The 14,742-nt window shown below is 42.5% G+C and overlaps 1 protein-coding gene across 5 annotated transcripts in view; it reads right to left on the reverse strand.

The window, feature by feature from the left end:
* Positions 1-14,742, reverse strand: part of fras1 (Fraser extracellular matrix complex subunit 1) — a 427,133-nt gene that overhangs the window by 226,613 nt on the left and 185,778 nt on the right. For all 5 annotated transcript variants that reach the window (XM_078402250.1, XM_078402222.1, XM_078402240.1 and 2 more), the window contains exons 10-13: positions 12,051-12,140; positions 9,170-9,208; positions 6,247-6,394; positions 107-250 (exon numbers count right to left, since the gene is read on the reverse strand). In XM_078402250.1, coding sequence (XP_078258376.1) covers positions 107-250; positions 6,247-6,394; positions 9,170-9,208; positions 12,051-12,140 — 421 coding nt within the window. The remainder of the gene's footprint in view (positions 1-106; positions 251-6,246; positions 6,395-9,169; positions 9,209-12,050; positions 12,141-14,742) is intronic.

Genomic DNA, 14,742 nt, shown 5'->3' on the forward strand with positions numbered 1-14,742 from the left:
ATGACCAAATTGAAGACAAATGTTCACCAGAACCAGGAATACTCTTTCACAAAGGGGTTATTCAAAGCATTCTGAGAGCTTGAATGATCAGGAGATTGTCAGATACCTTTACACAGCCCGCTGTCCTGGTGAAACCCGGGGTCACAGTGCTGCAAACAGCGGCCATTCTGCAGAAGTCGTCTCTTGTCCGTGCAGATGTCACAATAATCAGGTGATTGTGAGCAGGCCAGGCAATCCAGGTGGCACTGATCTATCAAACAAGTAGTGAAATAAAACCATGAATTTCCAGCAACATGAAACTGATTATTTCCACAGACATTTCCATTCCTCCATTCATCCATTGAACAACACTGAAAGGAAACTTTTTTGAAAACAAATATTTATTTCATGCATGTGCAAATTCTACATGCGGCTTTCAATGAACAAAATCAGTATTTTGGGAGCATTATCTGTACATCTGCGTCCAGGGATGAATTTAAGCAGCATCAGGATTCCTTCCTCCCTCCACCATCCACTAACCCTACCCTCGCCCTCGCGCCCCCACCCCCCACCCAACCCAACCCTTAATCCCTTCTTCAAAGAACCTGTCTCTTGTACTGCTGGCTTTTAATCAGCCTAGGTTATCTACCCACAACGCCCAAGGTATTCAATCAGCAATTATATCAAGCATAGAACAATACAGCACAAGAACGGACCTTTCCGTCCACAATGTCTGTCCTTGACATGATGCCAAGACCAACTCTTACCTGCCTGCTCATAATCCATATCTCTCCATTCCCTACATATCCATAGGTCTTATCCAAAAGATTCTTAAATGTCACTATTGTATCTGCCCCAACCACCAGAAGCATGCTCCAACCACTCGCCATCCACTGTATAAAAAAACTTGTCCTGCACATGTCCTGTAAAATATGTCCCTCTCACCTTAAAGTTATGCCGTCTATTATTATCCATCCCGGGAAAAAGGTTCTGCCTGGCTACCCTATCTATGTCTCTCATAATTTTATGTACTTCTATCAGGTTTGCTTGCAATATCTGCCATTCCAGAGAAAACAGTCCAAATCTGTCCAACCTCATATAGCCAATGCTCCTTAATCTAAGAATCATTCTGGTAAACCACCACTGCACCCTTTCCAAAACCTCCACATCCTTCCTGTAATGGGGTGACAAGAACCACACACAATACTCCAAATGCGGTTTAAATAAAGTCCTACAAAGCTGCATGATGATTTGCTGATTCTTATACACGAGGCATTTATAGATAAATGTGAGGTTATCCACTTTGGCGGCAAAAACAAGGAGGCAGATTATTATCTCAATGGTGTCAGGTTAGGTAAGGGGAAAGTGCAGCGAGACCTGGGTGTCCTTGTACACCAGTCACTGAAAGTTGGCGTGCAGGTACAGCAGGCAGTGAAGAAAGCTAATGGAATGTTGGCCTTCATAACGAGAGGATTTCAGTATAGGAGTAAAGATGTTCTTCTGCAGTTGTATAGGGCCCTGGTGAGACCACATCTGGGGTATTGTGTGCAGTTTTGGTCTCCTAATTTGAGGAAGGACATCCTTGTAATTGAGGCAGTGCAGCGTAGGTTCACGAGATTGATCCCTGGGATGGCGGGAATGTCATATGAGGAAAGATTGAAAAGACTAGGCTTGAATTCACTAGAGTTTAGAAGGATGAGAGGGGATCTTATAGAAACATATAAAATTATAAAAGGACTGGACAAGCTAGAGGCAGGAAAAATGTTCCCAATGTTGGGCGAGTCCAGAACCAGGGACGCAGTCTTAGAATAAAGGGGAGGCCATTTAAAACTGAGGTGAGAAGGAACTTTTTCATCCAGAGTTGTGAATTTGTAGAATTCTCTGCCACAGAGGGCAGTGGAGGCCAAATCACTGGATGGATTTAAGAGAGAGTTAGATAGAGCTCTAGGGGCTAGTGGAATCAATGGATATGGGGAGAAGGCAGGCACAGGTTATTGATTGTGGATGATTAGCCATGATCACAATGAATGGCGGTGCTGGCTTGAAGGGCCGAATGCCCTCCTCCTGCACCTATTTTCTATGTTTCTATGTTTCTAACGCTGTGACCTACAAAAGCAAACATACCATATGCCTTCTTTATCATAATATCTACTTGCATTGCCACTTTCATGGAGATATGGACTTGCACTCTAAGACACCTCTGTACATCAATGCTGTTAGATGTAATGTCTTGGGACCAAATAAGAAAACAAAAAGAATCCTCATATCGGTTTGAACCAGGGGAAAGCACACCATTGCTAATTAGCAGGGTATGGAAAGAGTGCAGATTTAATGGGGAGAGTAAAAAATTGGCACATTAAATTAACAGGAGAAAGGGCAAAGTGTGGGTGAGTTAAATATAGGAGGGGCTGAATAATTCACAGTTAAATTAGTTGTGAAACGACTATAAATGTAAATGAATCTGCAATTGTGCAAATAAATTGTTTCTGTGAACTGTTGTGTGGAAGAACTGTGAGCCGTGATAGATGAGCCTGAACCGTGGGGGAAGTAAAGGGGAGATTGTCAGTGAAGAGAATGTTGAATTATGCTTTTAGATCAGCACAATCATCTTCCTCTTCACTGAAAAACTTACAATACTCGTATTCACTGTATTATCCAAAAAATAATGTAAATGGCTTTCTTCTTTTTTTCTCCAGTATTAGTGCAGGAATGGTGGGGTTGCCTCTTCTGCCTGAACTCCAGGCATATATCCCACTGCTACCAGTCTAATACAATTTTGCCTACTTTATATTCAACTGTTTTTACAAAAAACTGTGGCAGTGTCTTTCTCAGAGATGGTGTTGATGTTGACTTGCACCTCCATCACTTCTGCTTGGTTCTGAGATGGCCGGAGAACCCTTGGTAGAATCTACCGATTATGACGCAGGTGGGGCAGGTGGTGCTGACAGGACAGGACAGGACAGATGGGCGAGTTGTCGAGAATGTTGGGGTCCCTTCTGCGACTTGGTCTCATCATGAGGTTTCAAGACAGTGTCTTCCTGGACACCCCTTCTCCATTTTGTGACAAGGCCACCCAGAAGTCAGAAAGAGTTTAGCACTTCGGCTGATTTTGAAAAAAAATAATTCTTGAAGCGTTTTCGTGCAATTTATGACTAGCAGAAATGGACAATTAACGTAAAATGGATGGCACAGTGGCAGAGTGGTAGCGTCGCTACCTTACAGCGCCAGAGTTCCGGATTCAATCCTGATTATGGGTGCTGTCTGTGTGGAGTTTGTACGTTCTCCGCGATCATGTGGGTTTTCTCTGGGTGCTCCGATGTCCTCCCGCATTCTAAAGATGTACAGGTTTGTAGGTTAATTGGCTTCTGTGAAGATTGTAACTTGTCCCGAGCATGTAGGAGAGTGCTACTACAGGGTGATCTCGGGTCAGTGGGGACCAGCTGAGGCGTAGCTGATAGAGCATCAGAGACCCGGTTCAATCCTGATGCAGGGTGCTGTCTGTGTGAAGCTTGCATGTTCTCTTTGTAACCACGTGGGTTTCCTTTGTGCACTCCAGTTTCCTCTCACATCCTAAAGATGTGCGGGTTTGTAGGTTAATTGACCTCTATAAATTGACCCGAGTGTGTAGGGAGTGGATGGAAAGATGGCCTAGCACAGAACTACTGTGAAAGGGTGATCAATGGTTGGCGTGGATTCGATGTGCCGAAGGACCTGTTTCCACGCTATATCTTTCAATCAATCAATCAATCAATGTGACTGTTATATGAAACTGATCGACACCAATGAGTTTGAGTCCAATTATACTCTGCATTCCAAAACTGCTTCATTTGAAGAGGTCACTTGCTTTGGACTCCCGTATCTGGAACTTATGTGGGACCCAATCTTCCAAAGGTTTTTTTTAACAGAAGATAAATAGTGACTTTGACACAGGTGGGGCAGGTAAATCAGCGAAAGAACATAAGCAGTTATTTGTACATCGCTCCAAGCCTCCAATTTACTGATAGAGAGAGATGCGGAAAACCTGCATGAAAACCTTCAAGCACCGTCATGTGTGTCAGCAGGTGACAAGCAGAACACTGTTTAAAATATAAAAAATCTGATTCTACACAACATAGGAGGAGATACTTAAAAGACATCATGCAGACTGGGTCCTCCAAGAACAAGAACAAGAGGATGCAGGAAAAATGTTCCCAATGTTGGGCGAGTCCAGAACCAGGGGCCAGAGTCTTAGAATATAGGGGAGGCCATTTAAAACTGAGGTGAGAAAAAACTTTTTCACCCAGAGAGTTGTGAATTTGTGGAATTCTCTGCCACAGAGGGCAGTGGAAGCCAAATCACTGGATTTAAGAGAGAGTTAGATAGAGCTCTAGGGGCTAGTGGAACCGAGGGATATGGGGAGAAGGCAGGCACGGGTTATTGATTGGGGATGATCAGCCATGATCACATTGAATGGCGGTGCTGGCTCGAAGGGCTGAATGGCCTCCTCCTGCACCTATTTTCTATGTTATGTTTCTAACAAAAAGGGTGGACCCAGGTAACGGCCTAATTCTACACATGCTCTGTGCATGAAGAGATCAGTGGACAAGAGAGCAAGAAAGAGCAAAGAAACAACAAGAAAGAAACGGACTATAAATTTGCATTAAAACATGGGAAATAGCTTTTGGATTTGGAATTAATAGAGCTTTTCATAACAATTCACACTTTTAACCTGGAATTTCACAACATTAATCACAGTTTTTGAATTGAGTGTTGCACCTTACAAGTGTTTTCCTGATAATTTAATATGATCTTTTGGTAGGCAGGGTTCCAGGCTTTATAAACATAACTGTGCAAGATAATACGAAGTTCTGCTACATATTGTTCTGTGCTTTCCTATTTACATTTCCAAATAGTTGTTACAGTTGATGGAATTATATCATGCAGGAGTTATACCTGCTGCAAGAACGCACTCCCGATCTGGCCACTGCATTCAGCAGACACACACGCACTCACAGAGGCAAATGTACACACACACACCACAGATGAGAACATACACACATGGACAATACACACAAAGAAGCATGCACACATGGACAAGCACACATACACACACACACAAGGGCATGGAGACATACATACACATGCACCAGTCCGGCGCGGCCGCGGGACACCATTCTGCTTTAGTTAAACATTTTGTTCAAGATGGCCTGCCACTGTATGTTTCTTTTTTTTTTTCCTAATCAGATGTGCAGCACTTTGGTCAACGTGGGTTGTTTTTAAATGTGCTATACAAATAAAATTGACTTGACTTGACTTGACGTGCACAAGCATGAACATACACAAATATAGATGCACATCAGAACATGCTTATATTTGTGCTAGCAGAATTTTTAATGAATATAAAACGGATTTATGATTATTTTCAGTTCTGGTGGAGGCTTTGGAAAAGGTGCAGTGGAGGTTTATCAGAATGATGGCTGGATTAGGAGACATTAGCTGCGGGGAGATAGAAACATAGAAAATAGGTGCAGGACGAGGCCATTCGGCCCTTCAAGCCAGCACCGCCATTCAATGTGATCATGGCAGATCGTTCACAATTAGTAACCCGTTCCTGCTTTCTCCCCATATTCCTTGATTCCATTAGCCTAAGAGCTAAATCTAACTCTCTTTTGAAAACGCACATTGATTAGGCCTCCACTGCCTTCTGAGGCAGAGAATTCCACAGATTCACAACTCTCTGGGTGAGAGGTTGGATAGACTTGGATAATTTTCTCTGGAACCAGAGAGTGCGAGAAGACCTGATAGAAGTATGTAAAATTATGAGGCAAAGATAGTGTAGACAGTCAGAACCTTTTTCCCAGGATGGAAAAGTCAAATACTAGAGGGCTTAGCTTTAAGATATGAGGAACAAAGTTTAAAGGAGATGTGCAGGGCGATTTTTTCATACAGAGGTTGGTGAGTGCCAGGAAGACACTGTTAGGTGTGGAGGTGGAGGGAGACACTTGAGCCTTTTGGATAGGCAGGTGAATATGCAGGGAATGGAGGGATATGAATAATGTGCAGGCAGATTAGAGTTGGCCTTGTCATCATGTTTGGCACAGACATTATGGGCCAAAGGGCCTTTTCCTGTGCTGTACTGTCTATCTTCAAACGCTGTTAAGGTAAGAAAGTAAGAACTATAATTTGTGATGTGATAAAAACTATTTTGAAATGCAGAGGAAATAATTCAAAATCACACAATTTACAACCATCCTTACCCTACTTCTGTCACTGTTCATACATTCATACCTGGTTGGCATTCAGGACAACATTCCCCATTCACCTTCACAGCAAGGCTGCCAGCGGGACACAGAGGACAGGAACGCTTGTAACAGGTCACCAGTGAATCTCGACATTCACATTTCTTACAAGGACCTTCATGCCATTTTTCTCCATTCTATTTAGTGAGAGATGTAAAAACATAAAGCACATTCAGGAAAATTACAATGGCCTAAAATTAATCGAAAGTCAATGGGCATAAATCATCGAATGACTTAGGGAAAGAGGTTTTCCTGTGATTACCTTTTTATTGATAATTCTAAGATATTGTATCCCATAATTTCTGCACTGCAATAAAATGTAGATCTAAAACGTAAATAAATTTTGGTGGGATTAAATTGTCTTCCGTGGAGAATTTTTTGGCACTCCCATTTTGAGATAAAACTTAATTTACTTTCAAATTAATAAAATCACTTACAGCATTACACTGTGTAAGATATAAAAATTCCTCAGAGAAAAATTCCTTTGGGGTGGCATGGTGGCACAGCGCGGAAACCGGCCCCTCGGCTCACTGAGTCCATGCCGACCAGCGACCCCGTTCAATAGGACTATCCTACATATTAGAAACAATTTACATTTTTTACCAAAATCAATTAATCTACAAACTTGTATGTCTTTTGGAGTGTGGGTGGAAATTGGAGCAGCCGGGGAAAACCCAAGCAGTCACAGGGAGAATGTATAAACTCTGCACAGACAGCATGCATAGTCAGGGTCGAACCCTGGTCCCTGGCTCTGTAAGGCAGCAACTTTACCACTGTGCCACAGATATAAAGGAAGGCTGCCCTTCCTTTATAGAAGGAAGGAGGATGGTCTATGACTACACCGGTAGTATAAAGTGACTTAGAACAGTATTCTTCCTGGAAAAACGGCGATGATCACAGAATTGAATCCCCTGGGGCAGCTGTAAAACCCCAGAACACCAAAGCATGAAGAACTTGGCTTGGATCTTCCTCTGAAAGTGAGCCACCTCAGATCGCCCATCTCTTGCCCACAAAGCCTGCTCTTTCTTGGAGCAGGTCTGAGACACTCTCCCAAGCTGATCGCCAAGGCCCAGTGCAGCACAAGGCTCTTCTGAGTGAAATTAACAGGCCCCACCCAGCATTTCTTGGTGGTCCCGCAAAGCCCTGTCTCCAAACGTACTGGCTGTCGAAATAGCAAATCAACTTGAACGCTTGCGGATGATTTTGACAATCACAAAGATTCAAAAGTTCCTACATTTTTAACAATTAAAGCAAAATTGAAATACTTAAAATTGAAATACTGAAAAACATAAAGAAACAATACAAAAATGGAATATATTGAAATCAATTGAATAAAAATCGGGTGGTCACAAAATGCTGGAGCAACTTACCGGGCTGCATCTCTGAAGAGTAGGAATGGGTGATGTTTTGGGTCGAGACCCTTCTTCAATTTGGAAGTACACTTCTACCAGCAGACTTTTCACCCAATTGAAATGAAAGGGCCCCCTGAACCTCATTAGATTTTTGCAGTCAGGTTTCTCAGCAACAAAGCTGAGACATCTTCATAGGTTTGCACCCCCTCCCCTTCCTACACATTGAACCCCAGGAAGAATCTAAAGGGCCTGTCCCACTTAGGCGATTTAAAGGCAACTACTGGCGACTAGGCTGTCACCGAACGTTCGTTGGGGTGTCGCGGGCATGATCGTGAGGAGTCTTCAAAGAATCCTAGTGGATCTCGGCGCGTCGCTGAGAAATTAACCGGATTGAAATTTCTCGGCGACAGCTGGCTTGTCGCCAGGTATCGTTGTTTATTGCGGGTGCTGTCGCATGCTGTCCCCAGGTTTGCTAGGTAATATTAAATTAAGTAAAGTCATTTGAAGATACCATAAAATACTTATGTTTAACCAATTTATTTACCGTCAGGACATTTGACAGGTAGATTGGAGGCGACAGTTTGACTGTCAGGTAAGCGAGGGAATTTTGCGATGTTTATGGCCATCAGCGATTACTTTTAAAGTAGGCTCCCAACCAAGATATGCAACCCAGAAACCAGATATGCATCTCCCGTACATTTTCATAGAATGCCCACACTCGCACAAAAATCCATTTAACCATGTTTAAAATTTAATTTCTTAATACAGCTATTAGTAAACTGGAAGTCAATCCAGTTTATGCCTTGTTACCGTGAAGCTTGGTTTTCAAGTAACCCGGGCAAGATGTTATATTTCAAAACTCTCAAGTAATTACAGACTTGTCAGTGATTTCAGCGAAAATGAGGACGCCGGAGAAGCATTGATAAGCGTGGGAATTTCGTGATGTTTCCGAAGACAGTATAATCTCTTAGCCAGGTGCTAGTTTCACAAAAAAAGTAACTTGTATCGACCTGACTTGGCATTGTCGTGGTCATTGTCGTAGGGTAAAATAAAATGTTGGCGATCTGCTACGACTTTGACAGTCGCCGGCAGTCGCCTATAAAATCGCCTAAGTGGGACAGGCCTCAATGGTGAAGCCCTGAATCAGTGACCAACTGTACTGTTTGAAACTCCTGCTTTCACTTGGGAAATCCAAAAGTCCAGCTTGCTAAATATTCCCAGAGGAGCTGCTGGATTTTATTCAGAAGTCCCAAGCACAACTAAACTGGGCTGTGTTCCTGCTCAAACATAAACACCACTGTCATTCCTCCTGCCCTTCCACACAGTCTCTTTTGGTTTTCATCCACTCACAGGTATCAGCGAGTCAATGTTCTCTTCGATCTCCAGTTACACTGCTTCTTTCTAGGTTGTATTTCACAAGAACAAAAACACAAAATGCTCGAGTAACTCAGCGGGTCAGGCAGCATCTCTGGAAAATATGGCTCAGTGATGTTTTGGGTCGGTTCCCTTCTACAGACTCTGTATTTCACTAAAGTAAAGAAAACACAGGGATCTACCTACCTGCAGATTCGTTTCACCTTTCAAATCTGAATGATGCACCTGACAATCAAAAATATAATTATTAATAAATTATTCACAAAAGTAAATCTCTTCTGTTAAGAGATTGTGAATGATCAGCCATGATTACATTGAATGGCGGTGCTGGCTCGAAGGGCCGAATGGCCTACTCCTGCACCTATTGTCTATTGTCTATAAGAACATCTGTCCTGATGCTAAGCTGTTTGAGTAAACTGTTTATAGAATCCGCCCAGTTTCCATTCTATTGAAATTAATGGAATAATTACAGAGATCAACAAAAGACTGGAACCACTTCAAGAGTAAAGATGAGCCCTTACCCCAACATGTTTACATTTCGTTCTTTAAATCTATGTTTACCATTTCAAGCATATTTGTGTAAAGATTACCCCCTTCTTTAATTTTTAAACTAATGACATTTTCACAGTTTGGACTGAAACAGTAAATATTACCACACAGTGTTGATTCCCAGTCGTACCTCTTAAATTTTTGCTCTGACTGATGTCCTGCAATGTGTGTCGTCCGTTGTTAATACATTAAAGCTTTTCACCAACCAAAGCCTAATTCCTTAGACTGCAAAATGAGGCTCGACAAAACCGTTTTGTCAGGGAAACAAATCCATTGAAGATGAAAATTGGCAAATTAGGAAATGTAAATTGAGCCACACATGCAAATGATGGGGTGACTCGGTGGCACAGCTCATACAGCTGCTGCCTCACAGCTCCATCAACCTGCGTTCAATCCTGAGCCCCTGGTGACTGGATGGATTTGCACTTCTCCCTGTGACCATGTGGGTTTTCCCCCAAGTGCATCGGTTTCCTCACATATCCCAAAAACATGAAATTTGGTGGATTAATTAGCCACTGTAAATTGTAAGTGAGTATTGGAACCTGGGGGAGTTGATGGGAATGTGAAGAGAATAAAATGTAAATAGTGTAATTAATGTTCAACAAGCAGTGCCGACTCAGTAGGTCGAGGGACTTGTTGCAGTCCTGTGTGACTGTATCTTAAACGCTTAATTAAGTTTTGCTGCGCTTTTCAATTGTCCTTGAATGCTCAGTGCACTTAATAGCTTTTTGTTTTATTTTCAATACATTTTTTGAATATGCAACTTTTATTTACTTTATTTCTCAGCATTTTTTAATGTTCATGAATGGCGAAGGGGTCATGGCCGAACTGGCGATCAGGTTCTTCATGCGAAGTTGGACACAAAATGCTGGAGTAACTTAGCGGGACAGGCAGCATCTCTGGAGAAAAGGAATACGCGACGTTTCGGATCGAGACCCTTCTCCAGACTGAGAGTCAGGGGAAAGCGAAATGAGAGATTGGAAAGCAGTGACGGGATCGGTCAAGGTCAACATGGATTTATGAAGGGGAAATCATGCTTAACTAATCATTTGGAATTTTTTGAGGATGTAACAAGTAGAATGGATAAGGGAGAGCCAGTAGATGTGGTGTATCTGGACTTTCAAAAAGACTTTGACAAGGTCCCACACAAGAAGTTAGTGTGCAAAATTAGAGCACATGGTATTGGGGCTAGGGTATTGACATGGATAGAGAACTGGTTGGCAGACAGGAAGAAAATAGTATGAATTAATGGGTCCTTTTCAGAATGGCAGGCAGTGACTAGTGGGATGCCGCAAGGCTCATTGTTGGGACCCCAGTGGTTTACAATATATATTAATGATTTGTGGATGACACAAAGCTGGGTGTCAGTGTGAGCTGCGAGGAGGATGCTATGAGGCTGCAGGGTGACTTGAATAGGTTGGATGAGTTGGCAGAATCATGGCAGATGCAGTATAATGTGGATAAATGTGAGGTTATCCATTTTGGTGGCAAGAATAGGAAGGTAGATTATCATCTGAATGGTGTTAGATTAGGAGAAGGGGAGGTGCAATGAGACCTGGGTGTGTTTGTACATCAATCACTGAAAGTAAGCATGCAGGTACAGCAGGCAGTGAAGAAAGCTCATGGCATGTTGGCCTTCGTTGCAAGAGGATTTGAGTTTAGGGGCAAGTAGGTCCTACTGCAGTTGTACAGTGCCCTGGCGAGACACCTGGAGTATTGAGTGCAATTTTGGTCTCCTAATTTGAGGAAGGACATTATTGCTATTGAGGGAGCACAGCATAGGTTCACCAGGTTAATTCCCGGGATGGCGGGACTGATAAATGATTAAAGAATTGAGCAACCGGGCTTATATTCACTGGAATTTAGGATGAGAGGGGATTTTATAGAAACATGTAAAATTCTTAGAGGATTGGACAGGGTAGATGCGGGAAAAGTGTTCCTGATGTTGGGGAAGTCCAGAACCAGGGGTCACAGTTTAAGAATAAGGGGTAGGCCATTTAGGACTGAGATGAGGAAAAACTTTTTCACCCAGAGAGTTGTGAATCTGTGGAATTCTCTGCCACAGAAGGCAGTGAAGGCCAATTCACTGGATGTTTTCAAGAGAGAGTTAGATTTAGCACTTAGGGCTAAGGGAATCAAGGAATATGGGGGAAAAAGCCAGAACGGAGTACTGATTTTGGATGATCAGCCATGATCATATAGAATGGCAATGCTGGTTCGAAGGACCAAATGGCCTCCTCCTGCACCTATTTTCTATGTTTCTATGTAAGAGAGATAAGAACAGTGATGTAGAGAGATTTAGAACAAATTATATGCAAAAGATATGCAAAAAAGTTACGATGATCAAGGAATCGGTTCATTGTTGGCTGTGGGCTAGGTGTTAATGGCCTTGATTTGATGTACAAAACTCCTGCCCATCCCTTTCCTCACATTCCACCCCTATCTGTTGCACAAGGCATGCCACCACATCCCACCTTTGTATTTGTATTACACAATGTGTTCATGAAGTTGGACCCACCTGCATGCTTTGTTCTTTATAAGTACAGAAACTGGCCACTGGCAAACATTCAGGACAGCATTTTCCAGGCAAATGCAGCAATTCTTCACCCTGCAGATGATTACAAATGTTAACTCAAATCAGATTATTTCCACAATTGCTCTCAAAGTGTGTACATTCAGACTTACAGGGAACACAATAATGCATATATTGGATTCTGGTTCAAAAATGCCTGCTTCACCACTGAAGAGTACGGTCAATATGTTTGGTTAGATGGTCATAGCTTGTAGACAGTTCAGTCTTTTTTCAGTTCAGTTTAGTTTACTGTCACGAGTGCCAGGGTATAGCGAGAAACTTGTGTTGTGTGCTATCCAGTCAGCAGAAAGACAATCCATGATTATGATCAAGCCACTTGCAGTGTACAGATACATGATAAGGGAATAACGCTTAGTGCAAGGTAAAGCCAGCAAATTCCGATCAAGGATAGCCCAAGGGTCACCAAACAGGTAGACAGTAGTTCAGCACTGCTCTCTGGTTGTGGTAGGATGCTTCAATTGCCTGATAATAGCTGGGAAGAAACTGTCACTGAATCTGCAGGTGTGCGTTTTCACACTTCTATACCTTTTGCCTGATGGGAGAGGGGAGAAGTGGGAGTGGCCAGGATGCGACTATCCTTGATTACGCTACTGGCCTTGCTGAGGCAGCGTGAGGTATAAATGGATTCAATGAACGTCGACTTCTCCAACTTCAGATAGCTCCTCTGTCCCTCCCTTCCCCTCCTCCTTCCCAGATCTCCCTCTATCTTCCTGTCTCCACCTATATCCTTCCTTTGTCCCACCCCCGACATCAGTCTGAAGAAGGGTCTCGACCCGAAACGTCACCCATTCCTTCTCTCCCGAGATGCTGCCTGACCTGCTGAGTTACTCCAGCATTTTGTGAATAAATCGATTTGTACCAGCATCTGCAGTTATTTTCTTATATTATTCAATAGAAGGGAGGTTGGTTTGTGTGATGGTCTGGGCTGCACCCACAATTCCCTGCAATTTCTTGCGGTCTTGGATGGAGCTGTTCCCAAACCAAGCTGTGATGCATCCTGAAAAATGCTCTCTATGGTGCATCTGTAGAAGTTGGTGAGAGTTGTAGGGGACATGCCAAACTTCCTGAGCCTTCTAAGGAAGTAGAGGTGCAGGATAGCTTACAGTAGTAGCAAGAGTTAAAGTAGACCTAATCACTATCTGGACTATCAGAGATGCAAGAACAAGAAGTGTGGGATGCGCTAAGAAAGGAATTTTAATTCTTGGATATATGCCCAGATATCTTCTGGAGGTGCTGGGAGTGTCAATTAAAAATAGGCTCTGCATTATGCAATTCTCAAGAGATAAGGTAGCACATATTCTGAAAGTCAGTCATGGTTGACCAAGTGTGTGAAATTATAATGGGAACAATAAAAGAGAAAATATTGTTAACAAGCAAGTTCAAAGGAGCAGGCACAGGGTCTAAGTGATTAAATATATGTTTAATTGCATGTCCTATCATTCACATATTCAAGGTTTACTTTACTCAATTAACTATTTTGTAGAATTGTGCTATTCCCTAAATAGTACATTTATTTAGTACTATTAAATGTAAGTATAATAGGACATCATCAGAATCCAATTAACATTATATAACTCCAAATATTTCTTTACGTTGTTTGATCATCTTTTTGGCGAGCAAAGTGAAATTAAAAATTATTAAGCAAATCTGAAATAACTAATCCTGTGTCACCTAATGGTACAGCAATTTTTAAAAAATGGCTTCTGAATAGAATTCATTGACAAACCTCCATCTATTGCATTACATCTTGCCTAAAGAAAATGGATAAATCGTGAAGGAGCTGCAAAAAGAACAGGTCTAGTTGAAAAGTATATACTTCAGAATATATATTAAATCAATTATGTTGCATAATCACTGAAACTATTACCAATGTTTACATTCATACTACATGTGCATATTTTCAACTTCTCTCCTTTTTCGTACGCTCGTCAATCTAAATTAGGTTGTTCTTAAACTGCTGCAAAATGTAGCCACCTTCAATGATTCCACCCCCATCCTCTCCTCCCCAGAGTAGTGGAAACATTCACTAACATTTGTACAGGGATTCAGTTCATTTACAACGTTGCAGTAAGACTTGGACAACATCCAGCCTCAGGCTCGTTAGTGACAAAAAACATTCAGGTGTCAGGCCTTAAGCATCACCAGCAAGAGCCTAACCTTCTCCCACTGACATCCGATGAGACCACCATCACCAACCCTCCACACTCAGTGCTCTGGGGATCAACATAAACTAATGGCATGCAATATACACCGATCAGCCAAAACATTTATGACCACTGACAGGTGAAGTGAATAACATTGATTATCTTGTTACAACGGCACCTGTCAAGGGATGGGATATATTAGGCAGCAAGTGAACAGTCAGTTCTTGAAGTTGATGTGTTGGATGCAGGAGAAATGGGCAGGAATAAAGACCTGAGCAACTTTGACAAAGGCCAAATTGTTATGGCCAGATGACTGGGTCAGAGCATCTCTGAAATGGCAAGGCTTGTGGGGTGCTCCCGGTTAGCAGTGGTGAGTACCTACCGACAGTGGTCCGAGGAGGGACAAACCACAAACCGGCGACAGGGTGTTAGGCGCCCAAGGCTCATCAATGCGCAAGGGCAACGAAGGTTAT

Source organism: Rhinoraja longicauda, chromosome 1 (assembly GCF_053455715.1).
Source record: "Rhinoraja longicauda isolate Sanriku21f chromosome 1, sRhiLon1.1, whole genome shotgun sequence".
NCBI classification, from domain to species: domain Eukaryota; kingdom Metazoa; phylum Chordata; class Chondrichthyes; order Rajiformes; family Arhynchobatidae; genus Rhinoraja; species Rhinoraja longicauda.